Genomic DNA, 12,193 nt, shown 5'->3' on the forward strand with positions numbered 1-12,193 from the left:
TGGGTCATCGGGCAGTGCCCAGCTTGTCTGGCAAAATGCCTCATCGCCCTAACTCACCAACAAGCACCAAGACCTGGCTTGGCTGGCGGTGAGGTGAGCCCTCCCAGTCAGATCCTTCCTGCACCGCCGTAACCTCACTACCAGCGCACGCTGGTCTCGGGACGGCTGCTATGGAGAGGAGACGGTTGCCCACCTCTTCACAGAGTGTGGATTTGCCAAGAGAGTCTGGAGAGGTTTACAGGGGTCCCTGTCACGATTTATTCCGAGCAGCTCCGTCACAGAGGATTCTGTGATCTACAGCCTATTCCCAGGGATGCATTCAGAGACTGACATCGAGTGCTCCTGGAAGGTCATCAACTCGGTGAAAGACGCTCTTTGGTCTGCCCGAGCTTTGTTGACCTCCCAGCGGAGCAAGCTGTCTGTCGGGGAATGTTGCCGACTGGCCCGCTGCAGACTGCAGGTGTACGTGCTGAGGGACGCACTGATGCTTGGTGCAGCCAACGCCAAGGCTCTGTGGGGGAGGACCACAGTCTACGGTATTTCCGCTGCTGGACATGGGGGGCAGGGTGTGGTGGAGACGCCCCTCCAAATAAGGGATTCTGTGTAAATTTCTGTGTAAATTTGGAAATGAATATCTGCATTGAATGTGTAACCTCCGGAAATGTCGGATGGAGTTTCTGAAAAGAAGATGTTTTGTAAATATTTATTACTTGAATAAAGTATTTTTTGATTAAAAAAAAAGAATATTGACCTCTAACCAAGTAACGCTGGCTTTTCTCTTTCTCCATCCCTCCCCCTTCCCAGTTCTCCGACCAGTCTGACTGCCCCCTGATCAAATGTTAGCTCTGTCTGCTTCGTTGTCACCTTCTCCAAGCTAACAATGATCTATGTAGGAAGGAACTGCAGATGCTGGTTTAAACCGTAGACACAAAAAGCTGGTATCACAAAATGCTGGAGTAATTCAGCGAGTCAGGCAGCATCTCAGGAGAGGAACGGAAGGGTCCCGACTCGAAACGTCACCCATTCCTTCTCTCCTGAGATGCTGCCTGACCCGCTGAGTTACTCCAGCATTTTGAGATACCTTCGATTTGTACCAGCATCTGCAGTTATTTTCCGACACAAAAAGCTGGAGTAAATCAGCAGGACAATAGACAATAGGTGCAGGAGGAGGCCATTCGGCCCTTCGAGCCAGCACCGCCATTCAATGTGATCATTCTCAATCAGTACCCCGTTCCTGCCTTCTCCCCATACCCCCTGACCCTGCTATCCTTAAGAGCTCTATCTAGCTCTCTCTTGAATGCATTCAGAGAATTGGCCTCCACTGCCTTCTGAGGCAGAGAATTCCACAGATTCACAACTCTCTGAATGAAAAAGTTTTTCCTCATCTCAGTTCTAAATGGCCTACCCCTTATTCTTAACAGGTCAAACAGCACCTCTGGAGAAAACGTCCCCTAACGTCACCTATTCCTTTTCTCCAGAGATGCTGTCTGACCCGCTGAGTTGCTTCAGCTTTTTGTGTCTAACGATGATCTATTCTACATTTTCCTTGAACTGTATCCCTTTTGATGTCTCATTTTCACACCTTACCCATCCTTATCTCTGTGTCTCCCTCGCCCCTGACTCTCAGTCTGAAGAAGGATCTCGACCCGCAACGTCACACATTCTCTCCCTCCAGAGATGCTGCCTGTCCCACTGAGTTACTCCAGCATCTTGTCCTCGCTCTGCTGGAGTAAGGAGGGGGGTCAGGCTTGGTTGCTAAGGGCCGCTGGGGCCGGTTGCTACGAGGAGCTTGAGCCGCGCGGGATTGTGGGGGCGGGTAGCGTCACGGCGGTGGCGGCAACTTTCAACAACAAGACGGTGGAGCGGCCGCGGGCCGGGCCTGGGCCTGGCTCCGGAATCATTGCCGCCAGCTCACCTCCGCGCCTCTTGGAGAGCGACAGGACAATGGTAAGAGACGGCAGGGTTGTGCTCGTGGTTGTTCTCGGCCCCCGGGTGTCCCTGAGCCAAGCGTTGTGGAGTAAATCGTCCTTGTCTCTGACTGTGAGACTCTGTGACTCCCTCTCCCCTGACTCTCAGTCCAAAAAATGTCACCTATTCCTTCTCTTCAGAGATGCTGTTTGACCCGCTGAGTTGCTCCAGCATTTTGTCTCTATCTTCTGTGAGTAAATTAAACCCCAGCCAAGGCAGGGGAACAGTACACCAGGGACCAGGGGAAGAAGTAAACGTTCAGTCAAACTGAGACATTTACTAGAGACATTGTGCAAGCACATAACAAGCCTGAACTTCCCCCAGAATAACAAGCTCGTCAGGTGGTACCTGTCGATTAAAACGCATAGTGCTGGAGTAACTTAACAGGTCAGGCAGCATCCCTAGCGAACATGGATAAGTCATGTTTCGGGTCGGGACCCTTCAGACTGTCCATGTTCTCTGTATAAGACAATAACTGCAGATGCCAGTACAAATCGAAGGTGTTTATTCACAAAATGCTGGAGTAACTCAGCAGGTCAGGCAGCATCTCAGGAGAGAAGGAATGGGTGACGTTTCGGGTCGGGACCCTTCTTCTGAAGGAGGGTCCCGACCCGAAACGCCACCCATTCCTTCTCTCCTGAGATGCTGCCTGACCTGCTGAGTTACTCCAGCATTTTGTGAATAAATACCGTCCATGTTCTCTGTGTTGGTTGTGATTGTGTGTGAAATTGCTTATTTGTATTGCTCTATTGCTGGACTGTGGGTGAGCTTTCATTTCACTGCACATCTTGTATGTGTATGCGACAAATAAACTTGACTTGAGTTGCTCCAGCACTTTGTATCTTATTTTTGTAAATCAGTATCTGCAGTTCCTTGTACCTCCCCCCTCGACTCCATCCAAGGACCCAAACAGTCCAGGTGAGGCAGAGGTTCACCTGCACCTCCTCCAACCCCATCTACTGTATCCGCTGTTCCAGGTGTCAACCCCTCTACATCGGCAAGAGCAAGCGCAGGCTCGGCGATCGTTCCGCTGAACACCTCCGCTCAGTCCGTCTTAACCAACCTGATTTTCCGGTGGCTCAGCACTTTAACTACCCCTCCCATTCCCAACCTGACCTTTCTGTCCTGGGCCTCTTCCATTGCCAGAGTAAGGCCCAGCGCAAATTGGAGGAACAGCACCTCATATTTCGCTTGCGTAGTTTACACCCCAGCGGTATCAACATTGACTTGTCTAACTTCAGATAGTCCCTGCTTTCCCTCTCTATCCCCTCCCCCTTCCCAGTTCTCCCACCAGTCCTCCTGTCCACTACTACATCCTATCTTTTTCCCGCCCCATCTCCTGACATCAGTCTGAAGAAGGGTCTCGACCCGAAACGTTACCCATTCCTTCTCTCCAGAGATGCTGCCTGACCCGTTGAGTTACTCCAGCATTTTGTGTCTACCATCTGCAGTTCCTTCTTACACAAACAACCCAGTTTCTCTATTCAATAGCAAAATGAAATATACCAAGCATTGTAAATTACTTAAGTGAACAGATTTCCAGCACTCAAATTTCTTTAGAACGTTTTCTTTGAGAAGAGTTTCTAACTACATCTCTGTGAAAGTAGATATTATTTGAGACATTGCAATATCGTGCTGCTTTGGTCACATAGTGTATGAAAAATTAAGTGTGATATCTCAGCTACTTCTGATTAACCATGCCTGGTCAACAGTGTGTAATTAGGCGTAATGAAATAAAAGTCATAGTTCCGACATCTTTTCAGCTCCATTTGTCAGGGTTAAAAGAACCCTCGGGGCATATTTGTGAAAATCTTAGGAAACAGTGGCAGATTTTAAAATATTACCAATGGCTTTTTCTTGAGATTGTAGGAAAGAGTCAGAAAGATACATTGACCAGAATGATTTTTTAAAATATTTATCTTCATGATTTATTAATTTCAATAGGGCTTCCAGAAGTAAAATGATCATTTCAGCAACCTAATTGAAATGTTATTAGATTGTAGTACAAAGCTAACTCAGTTGCGAATCCCAATTTTAAAATATCTTTTGACAAAATGCTGTATAGTAGAATAGAAAAGGAAATGATTATTAATGCACAGCTACCAAGCTTAAGTCTGAAGAAGGGTGCTGACATGTAACATCGCCCATTCATTCTATCCACGGATGCTTCCTGACCTGTTGATTTGCTCTTGCATTTTGCGCAAGATTCTAGCATCTGCAGTTCCTTGTGTCTCTACCTAGTTTATGCATTGAATAATAAAACCTGCCACGAAGGTGGATCTGGTCATGATAATCTAATCTTAGTCATGATTTGGAAGAATTGCAGCTGCTGCACCTACAATTGGATAACTAGTAAGTTTTAGTAGGTACATGGATATGCAGATGTTAGTTTACAAAACATAGATACAAAGTGCTGGAGTAACTTAGTGGATCAGGCAACATCTCTGGAACACATGGACAGGTGAAGTTTCGGGTTGGGACCCATCTTCATATGGATTGTGTGGGCGGAGGGGTGGAAGAAAGAAAGCAAGCTGAAAGAGAAGAGGGGCAACGCAAAGCCTGGCGAGTGATAGGGGGATACAGGTGAGGGGATTTTCTTTTTGTCAGGTGGTTGGAGAAAGGCCAGAGATGAAAAGACAAAATGTGTGAGATGTGGATAGTAGAGGTGTAAATTGTAAAGCCAGAGGAAGGAATATAGATGGAAGGGGATGGGAAGGAATGAAATTGGTGCACGTCCAGGTGGGGAACAGGGAAGAGGGGGTAAAGAAGAAACCGTTTGTAGATTAGTTACTTAAATTTGGAGAATTCATTGTTCATACCATTAGGTTGTAAACTACCCAAACAGATGTTGTTCCTCCACTTTGCATGCGGCCTCATTATGGCAATGGAGGAGGCCCAGGACAGAAAGATCAGACAGGACTAGGAAGAGGCGTTAAAATCATTCGCAACCTGGAGATCCAACAGAAAGTGTTTGGGGAAATGATCACAGAGTCTACATTTGGTTTCACCGATGTAAGGGAGACCACATCAGGAACATCGAATGCTGAGATGAGGTAGAGGGGGTACACGAGTACCTCTATCTCTCCTGAAAGGAATGTTGGGAATTGATGCAAGGAGTAAGTTTTAGTGCTCGGTACTACACAGAAACCGGAGACACAAGGAACTATGGTTGCTCTAGCACTTAGTGCCCTTTTTTCCACCAATGTTTATCGTGCTTTGAATGTCCCTAGGTATGTAACAGGACTATAATGAGACAGAAATTAATATCAGTCTGAATAAGTATATATAGAAGAATTACCAAATTCTTGGTCAAAACGTTGGGTACGAAATAAATGGAAATAGAGAACCTTTTGAGAATTCCAAAGCCTAATTTTTGATGGATAAAGTTATGGTCATTATTGAGCATTGGCAAGAAGCAAATCGAGTGTTGTGATGTAAACATTTAAAGTTGAAATGCCACAAGGATTAGCAGCAGAATATTCAGAAGTTCTGTATTAAGGGCATGGCTGTATTAAGTACAAGAGGCTGATTGCAGAAGGCTCGGTGTTGGGACCGCAGCTATTCAAATTTGCCGATGATACAAAGCTAGGTGGCAGTGTGAACTGCGAGGAAGATGCTATGAGGTTGCAGGGTGACTTGGACAGGTTGTGTGAGTGGGCGGATGCATGGCAGATGCAGTTTAATGTAGATAAGTGTGAGGTTATCCACTTTGGTGGTAAGAATAGGAAGGCAGATTATTATCTGAATGGTGTCAAGTTAGGAAAAGGGGACGTACCACGTGATCTGGGTGTCTTAGTGCATCAGTCACTGAAAGGAAGCATGCAGGTACAGCAGGCAGTGAAGAAAGCCAATGGAATGTTGGGCTTCATAACAAGAGGAGTTGAGTATAGGAGCAAAGAGGTCCTTCTGCAGTTGTACAGGGCCCTAGTGAGACCGCACCTGGAGTACTGTGTGCAGTTTTGGTCTCCAAATTTGAGGAAGGATATTCTTGCTATTGAGGGCGTGCAGCGCAGGTTTACTAGGTTAATTCCCGGAATGGCGGGACTGTCATATGTTGAAAGACTGGAGCGACTAGGTTTGTATACACTGGAATTTAGAAGGATGAGAGGGGATCTTATCGAAACATATAAGATTATTAAGGGGTTGGACACGTTAGAGGCAGGAAACATGTTCCCAATGTTGGGGGAGTCCAGAACCAGGGGCCACAGTTTAAGAATAAGGGGTAGGCCATTTAGAACAGAGATGAGGAAAAACTTTTTTAGTCAGAGAGTTATGAATCTGTGGAATTCTCTGCCTCAGAGGGCAGTGGAGGCAAATTCTCTGAATACATTCAAGAGAGAGCTAGATAGAGCTCTTAAGGATAGCGGAGTCAGGGGGTATGGGGAGAAAGCAGGAACTGGGTACTGATTGAGAATGATCAGCTATGATCACATTGAATGGCGGTGCTGGCCTACTCCTGCACCTATTGTCTATTGTCTATAACATAAGTAGTATGGAGTTCGAGATGTTGTTTTCAAATCTGGACATCTCTATTTCACTGCCAAAATACTTCTGTTTAAGTGATAAAATGCCTTTTTAACAGATTATAAATTTCTCTGATAGAAATTTTGAAAAAGCTTTTACAGTGCCTGCATTTATGTTTACAATGCAAGTTGGTGACCTGATTTAAATGGCAGAAATAAAGTTGTGGAGCCCAGTACACATGGCTTCTTCCCCTCCCTGGATTCACTGCTGAATCCTGCAATGGTGTGAGAAGCCAGATGCACTGCTACCTGGCCTTCAGCTTATTGCTGATTTATTCAGCCACAAAGCAACGATGAGCTGACTTGCATGCTGCAAACTAACTGGCTATTCTCTGTAGAATTCCTGGCTTGTAAACAATCCAGGCAATCATGAAGGGATCGGTCTCATAAATGGTCATAAGGTCATAAGGAATAGGGGTAGTAGTAGTATTAGGCTATTCGACCCATCAAGTCTACTCCGCCATTCAATCATGACTGATCTATCTCTCCCACCTAACCTCATTCTCCTTCCTTCTCCCCATAACCTCTGACACCCAATGTTGTTGGTCATCTATTCTTTCTGCATCTCAGCATCTTTGTACAAATTCAGGATTATCATATCAGTATTTAAAAATATGGGCAGGCAGGCAGGTGTAGCCTTACTATTCATAAAAAAACTAATTAGAGTGGAGAAGATAGTGTTCTTTTTATCTTAGGAACTTGGCTTCAAATTTTACCCGCAGAAAATCTTTGGAAGCGATATGTGAAATGAGTTTGTGTGTGCTTTTTGGCAGGCACCTATAAGTACAATGTTGCTTTTAATTAAATGCCAATAAGCTAATAATAATAATAAATATTGTTATTATTATTCTACTATTGTTTGTTTTTTGAGTAAGTGTGTATATATATACACACATACTCAAAATACACACACACACACACACACACACACACACACACACACACACACACACACACACACACACACACACACACACACACACACACACACACACACACAGTTAGTGGCATCAGTCCATCTGCGAGAGATGATGGTGCTGCTTGATGTGTTGTCCTGCTTGGAGAGGGGGATTTCTCATCTGTGGTTACATCTCACTGTGCCCAGCAAGGATGAAGTGGCCTCTCCATTTGATTTGGCTGCTGAGCCTGGGCAGGTAAATGGGAAAACAAACTTGCCCAGCATCTGTCTTCCTCTCTTGACCTGATAGGCTGATTCCAGAGGAACGGCCTGGCTGCTACATCTGGGGCCTACTCGGTTGCGGGAGTTGCCGGAAGGCGGAAGCACGAGGGATCAGCCGACCGTCTCTAGGGACTCCAGCTCCAGTGCCTTTGGCTCTCCTGAGCCTTACCCACAAGGCAGTGGGGTGCTATTTAACCCATAGTTGGGACCTGGTTGATGGACGTCAGGACGTGTCCACTCGCCGGTGGGCCTGCACGTCGCATCTCTGGGGGCCAGAGTTCCTCCGAGATCCCCGCGCAGTTTAGCCTGGGACTGAAGGTGGCCCCAGTTACCATGTGTTGCCACGAGGAGGCACTGCGAGAGTCTTGATGATACAGAGGTTGTGTACTGGCAGGTGGAGGCTTACGCACCCGGCACCCTTTTTCGCAAAAATGCTAGGCAGTGGCATCTGGATTTATACCAGGGCACCAGACACATGCAGCACCCTGTGGCTTGCACCACCAACACACACATAATATGTGTATCTATACACACTGAACTTGTTTTTCTTTTTTTTTCTTTTTCTTTTTCTTTCTCTCGTTTATCATATTGTTTACAGTGTAGTATGTTTACATATTCTGTTGTGCTGCAGCAACTAAGAATTTCCTTGTTCTATTTGGGACATATGACAATAAAACGCTCTTGACTCATTGACTTATTAAAACATTTTCAGTCAGAAAAGTCACCGGACGGCTTCTGTGAGGTGGGTGCAAAGTTTAGGCTTTCTGCACATGCTAGGACATATTTTGGGGTATGGAGAAGGGACATATTTTATTTCTGCGATTTTTGACGACCTGTGAAGTTCTATGCAGCCTAAAATGTAAGCTATATTATCTTCTCATTATTTATATCTTTTGTGTTCATTTTGGACATTTTCTTTTAAACAGTAAAGTATGAGATGCAGTTTGTTCATTACATGAAGGCCGGTCATTCAAAGTGATACCATGCATGATATTCGGTGTCACTTGTTCTTCAATTTATTTAATTTTGAGGTAAATAATTGCCAGTAACATTTTCTCCTACTCTCAAAGGGAATAGTGCAAAAGCTGTCAAGGTTCTACGCCTGTCACAACACATTATGCATCCCTTTGATTCATTCCATGGATGTATGTTCCAAAGTCCCAGCTGTTGTGTTTCATGTCATGCAATCCGTCTTCTTTGTACACATCCTTTTTACCTTTCCGTTCTGTTTTCAATTATAGATTTATCCAGTTCTTTTTATAGAACATTTGATGTATGACTGGTGGGCGCAGGGGGATTAGAATCATCTCTCTCTTCGTTTGCCAGTTTTGTGTTTGCATTATAATGTTTTATGGTTTAAATTCCTGCAGCGATTTAATAGCCATGGTGATAAGAGCTCAGGATTTTCTGTAAATATTTAATGGAGTCCTAACTATCGGCCTTGTAACATAAAACAAAAAATTTAAAGGTTATCAAGCATGTATTTACAGAGCCTGGCTAAAAAAAATTCTCATCTGGAATACCTAGTTTTGATCCATCAAAAACTGTTGTTATTTCCATTGGCCTTGTGAAGAACAAATGCATGGGAATGACGGTGGTTTGTGTACTTGTTACAAAACCACACTTTCTTGACGTCATTACATAACAAATAGGAGGATATTGTGTGGCGTGGAGAAACAAAGAGACCTTGGAGTGTATGTCCACAGATCCTTAAATCTGGAAAGTTTATTAGGATGGTTAAAGATGTTTTTATTTATTAGCTGAGGCTTGTGGTAAACAAAACTATCTCGGGCACAACTTAAGAATTGGTGTAGAGTGCTGGTTACCATATTATATAAATGATGCAATTGTGCTGGACAGGGTGCAAAGAAGACTTATGGAGATGTTACTCATGAATAGAAATTGGGAGTTGACGAAAGATTGTACAAAAGTTATTGTGGTGATAGTTAGCTGAGGTATATGAAAATGAGGCACATAGATAAAGTAAATAGGAAGCTAATGTTTCTCCTAGCTGAGAGCCAATAGACAAGTAGCATAACTTAAAGTAATTGATGAAAGGATGAGAGGAGATCAAGACACCTTTACACCAATTTATTATTGAATGTGGTCTGGAACTTGCTGCTTAAAAAAGGTGGTAAAGACAAACTCTCATCACATTGTGCACATGAAGAGCTGATACTCACAGGATACAGATTTTCAATCAGCCCAGTGGGTTAGATGTGTTACATCTGTGTTGTAAATCTCTTTTATTCTCTGCTCTGCTGCAGCAGGTGACTAATTAGGGTTGATTCATCATTCATCGTTCTAGTTGTAAATAATTTGTCCATAGTCGTTTCCATGAAAGAAATCCCAGGCAACACTGGATCCAATGAGTGTAATATTGTTAAGTAATATAGTTATAACTAAATATCACAAGAAATACTGTTAATTTGCATCTAGTAGCTTGATTTCTCATCTTTAATTTCACACCACTTGACCTCCAAGGTCTTTTCCTGTGTTAATCATTTGATTATGAAGCTACAATTAATTTATGATTAAATTATAATTTTTCCCCCATTAATTTAGGATCTGATATTGTAGGCATGGCCAGCATTTATTGACAATCCGAACTAACTGAGAATGTAGTATTGAGCCACTGTTTTGAATCACTGCAATCCTTCTGCTGAAAGTACTTCCCTCATGTTTTTGGGTCGTGTGTTCCAGGATTTAAACCTGGTCCTGATGAAGAATATGACACGTTGATTTCCTGAATCGAGTTATCCTAGCAAAACCAAACTTGGGTAATTGTGACCAGACAGAAATCAAAAATTGCACAGATGCTAAGAATAATAACAAAAAATGCTGGAAATACTCAGCAGTTCGTGCAACATCTGTGGAATGAGAAACTAGCGGTTTTAATGGTCTGGACAGGGAATGTTTCCTAGAACATTACAACTGTTTTTATGCCACTTGTTTAATGGTCTCGTCGCTATGAGAAGCATTCCCTTCCTACTAACCCTTCTTCACCTATTGGGTGTATCCAAAAAAAATTTGCTTGTATCTGTGAGCAGGTTGTTGGTGAGGGTTTCCACTTGATAGATCTGTTAACAGTGCTTCCAGTACTCGAGTAAATTTTTGAGAGTAAATTTACTGCTCAGGTGAGGTACCTAGGCAATTTTCCACATTGTCAGCTAGATGCATGTGTTGTAACTCTACTTGAATAACTTAGTGGTGCAGCTAGATGTGGAGTAGCTAGTACAGGCAGTTCTGCTATGGCACCTATTTTTTATGTTTCTTCTATGTTTCTATGACACAATAGCTGTGTTCCTAGGAAACCCTGTGTTATAGAAAATCGTGTTAGAAATATAATTGTGTCAATGGAAGAAAGGATGTTAGTGACAAAGAGTTTCAGAAACTCAAAAGTCATTTTTCTTGCAAGATTTTAAACCATAAATGTATTTTCAATAGCATTGAGTTTTATGTTTGTTACTGCAAAAATATGAAAGGTTGAATTACATTGATTCATTGCAGAAGTTTCAATAGAAACAAGTGCTTGTTGATTTCAGTGGCCATCTGCGTCAAAGTAACTGCTGTGTTCTTAAACGACAATGATGTCTGATTACCTTGGGGAGATTACATGGAAGCGTTTTTTTTTGTCTCTTCTATTTTTTAAATCCAATACAGCAATCTTTTTCTGCTTGCCAATTTCCAAAGTAAACTTAAGTGGCTCTCCGGTTCCTGATCAAAATCATGTTGTAACCAGTTTGGTCAGTGTAATGCAAATAATGTTCCCTAATTTATCATTTGCTTTATATCTAATTTATATCATGGAAACAGGGGAGGGGAGGGAGGGGGGGAGGGGAGGGGAGGGGAGGGAGGGGGGGAGGGGAAGGGAGGGAGGGAGGGAGGGGGGTGGAGGGGGTAGGGGAGAGAGGGATGGGGAGGGGTGAAGAGGATGGGGAGGGGTGAAGGGGATGGGGGAGGAGAAGGGAGGGGAGGGGAGGAGGGGGTGCTGCACCAATGCAGGAGAGGTTTGGACCCAACGGGTCCACTTGGTCTAGTCAAATCTTATAACCTTTTTCTTCAGCTATTTCTTGATATCACACGCAGTGAATTGAATTGGCTGAAGATTCGCGATGGTGCAGATCTCGGGAACAAGCAGAGATGAATCATCTGTTTGGTACTTCTAGTTGATCTGCTTACAAATGCTTCATCTTTGTTTTTGGTACCTGCGTGCTTGACCCAGACATTGCCAATTATAACTATGGTGCAGATTGTTTCTAGACATGTTTATGTTTTAATTGATCTTTTTTAACACTGAACTGTTGCTGCTATTATTATGACCCAGCTTAGTAAATAATCTCCAGAGAAAAATAATGTCTAAATGTTAAGTTTGACCTCTTAAAGATTCAATATATGTTGCTCATACATTATTTAAATGAAGAATGTATTTGTATGATGAAAATTATTGGTGCTATGAGAAAAGCAAAATTATGCATTTTAATTTTTTGCGCATGGGTACTAATTGAATTTTAAGATTAAA

At 43.3% G+C, this 12,193-nt stretch overlaps 1 protein-coding gene across 2 annotated transcripts in view; it reads left to right on the top strand.

Annotated features, from left to right (window-relative positions):
* The first annotated feature begins 1,642 nt into the window (after window positions 1-1,642).
* Window positions 1,643-12,193, top strand: part of hrob (homologous recombination factor with OB-fold) — a 43,398-nt gene continuing 32,847 nt past the window's right edge. Inside the window, exon 1 of one of the 2 annotated variants that reach the window (XM_078424769.1) lies at window positions 1,643-1,947. In XM_078424769.1, the coding sequence (XP_078280895.1) occupies window positions 1,678-1,947 (270 nt within the window). In that variant the 5' untranslated portion in view covers window positions 1,643-1,677. The remainder of the gene's footprint in view (window positions 1,948-12,193) is intronic. The other variant, XM_078424770.1, reaches the window with a different exon arrangement.

Source organism: Rhinoraja longicauda, chromosome 29 (genome assembly GCF_053455715.1).
Source record: "Rhinoraja longicauda isolate Sanriku21f chromosome 29, sRhiLon1.1, whole genome shotgun sequence".
NCBI lineage: Eukaryota > Metazoa > Chordata > Chondrichthyes > Rajiformes > Arhynchobatidae > Rhinoraja > Rhinoraja longicauda.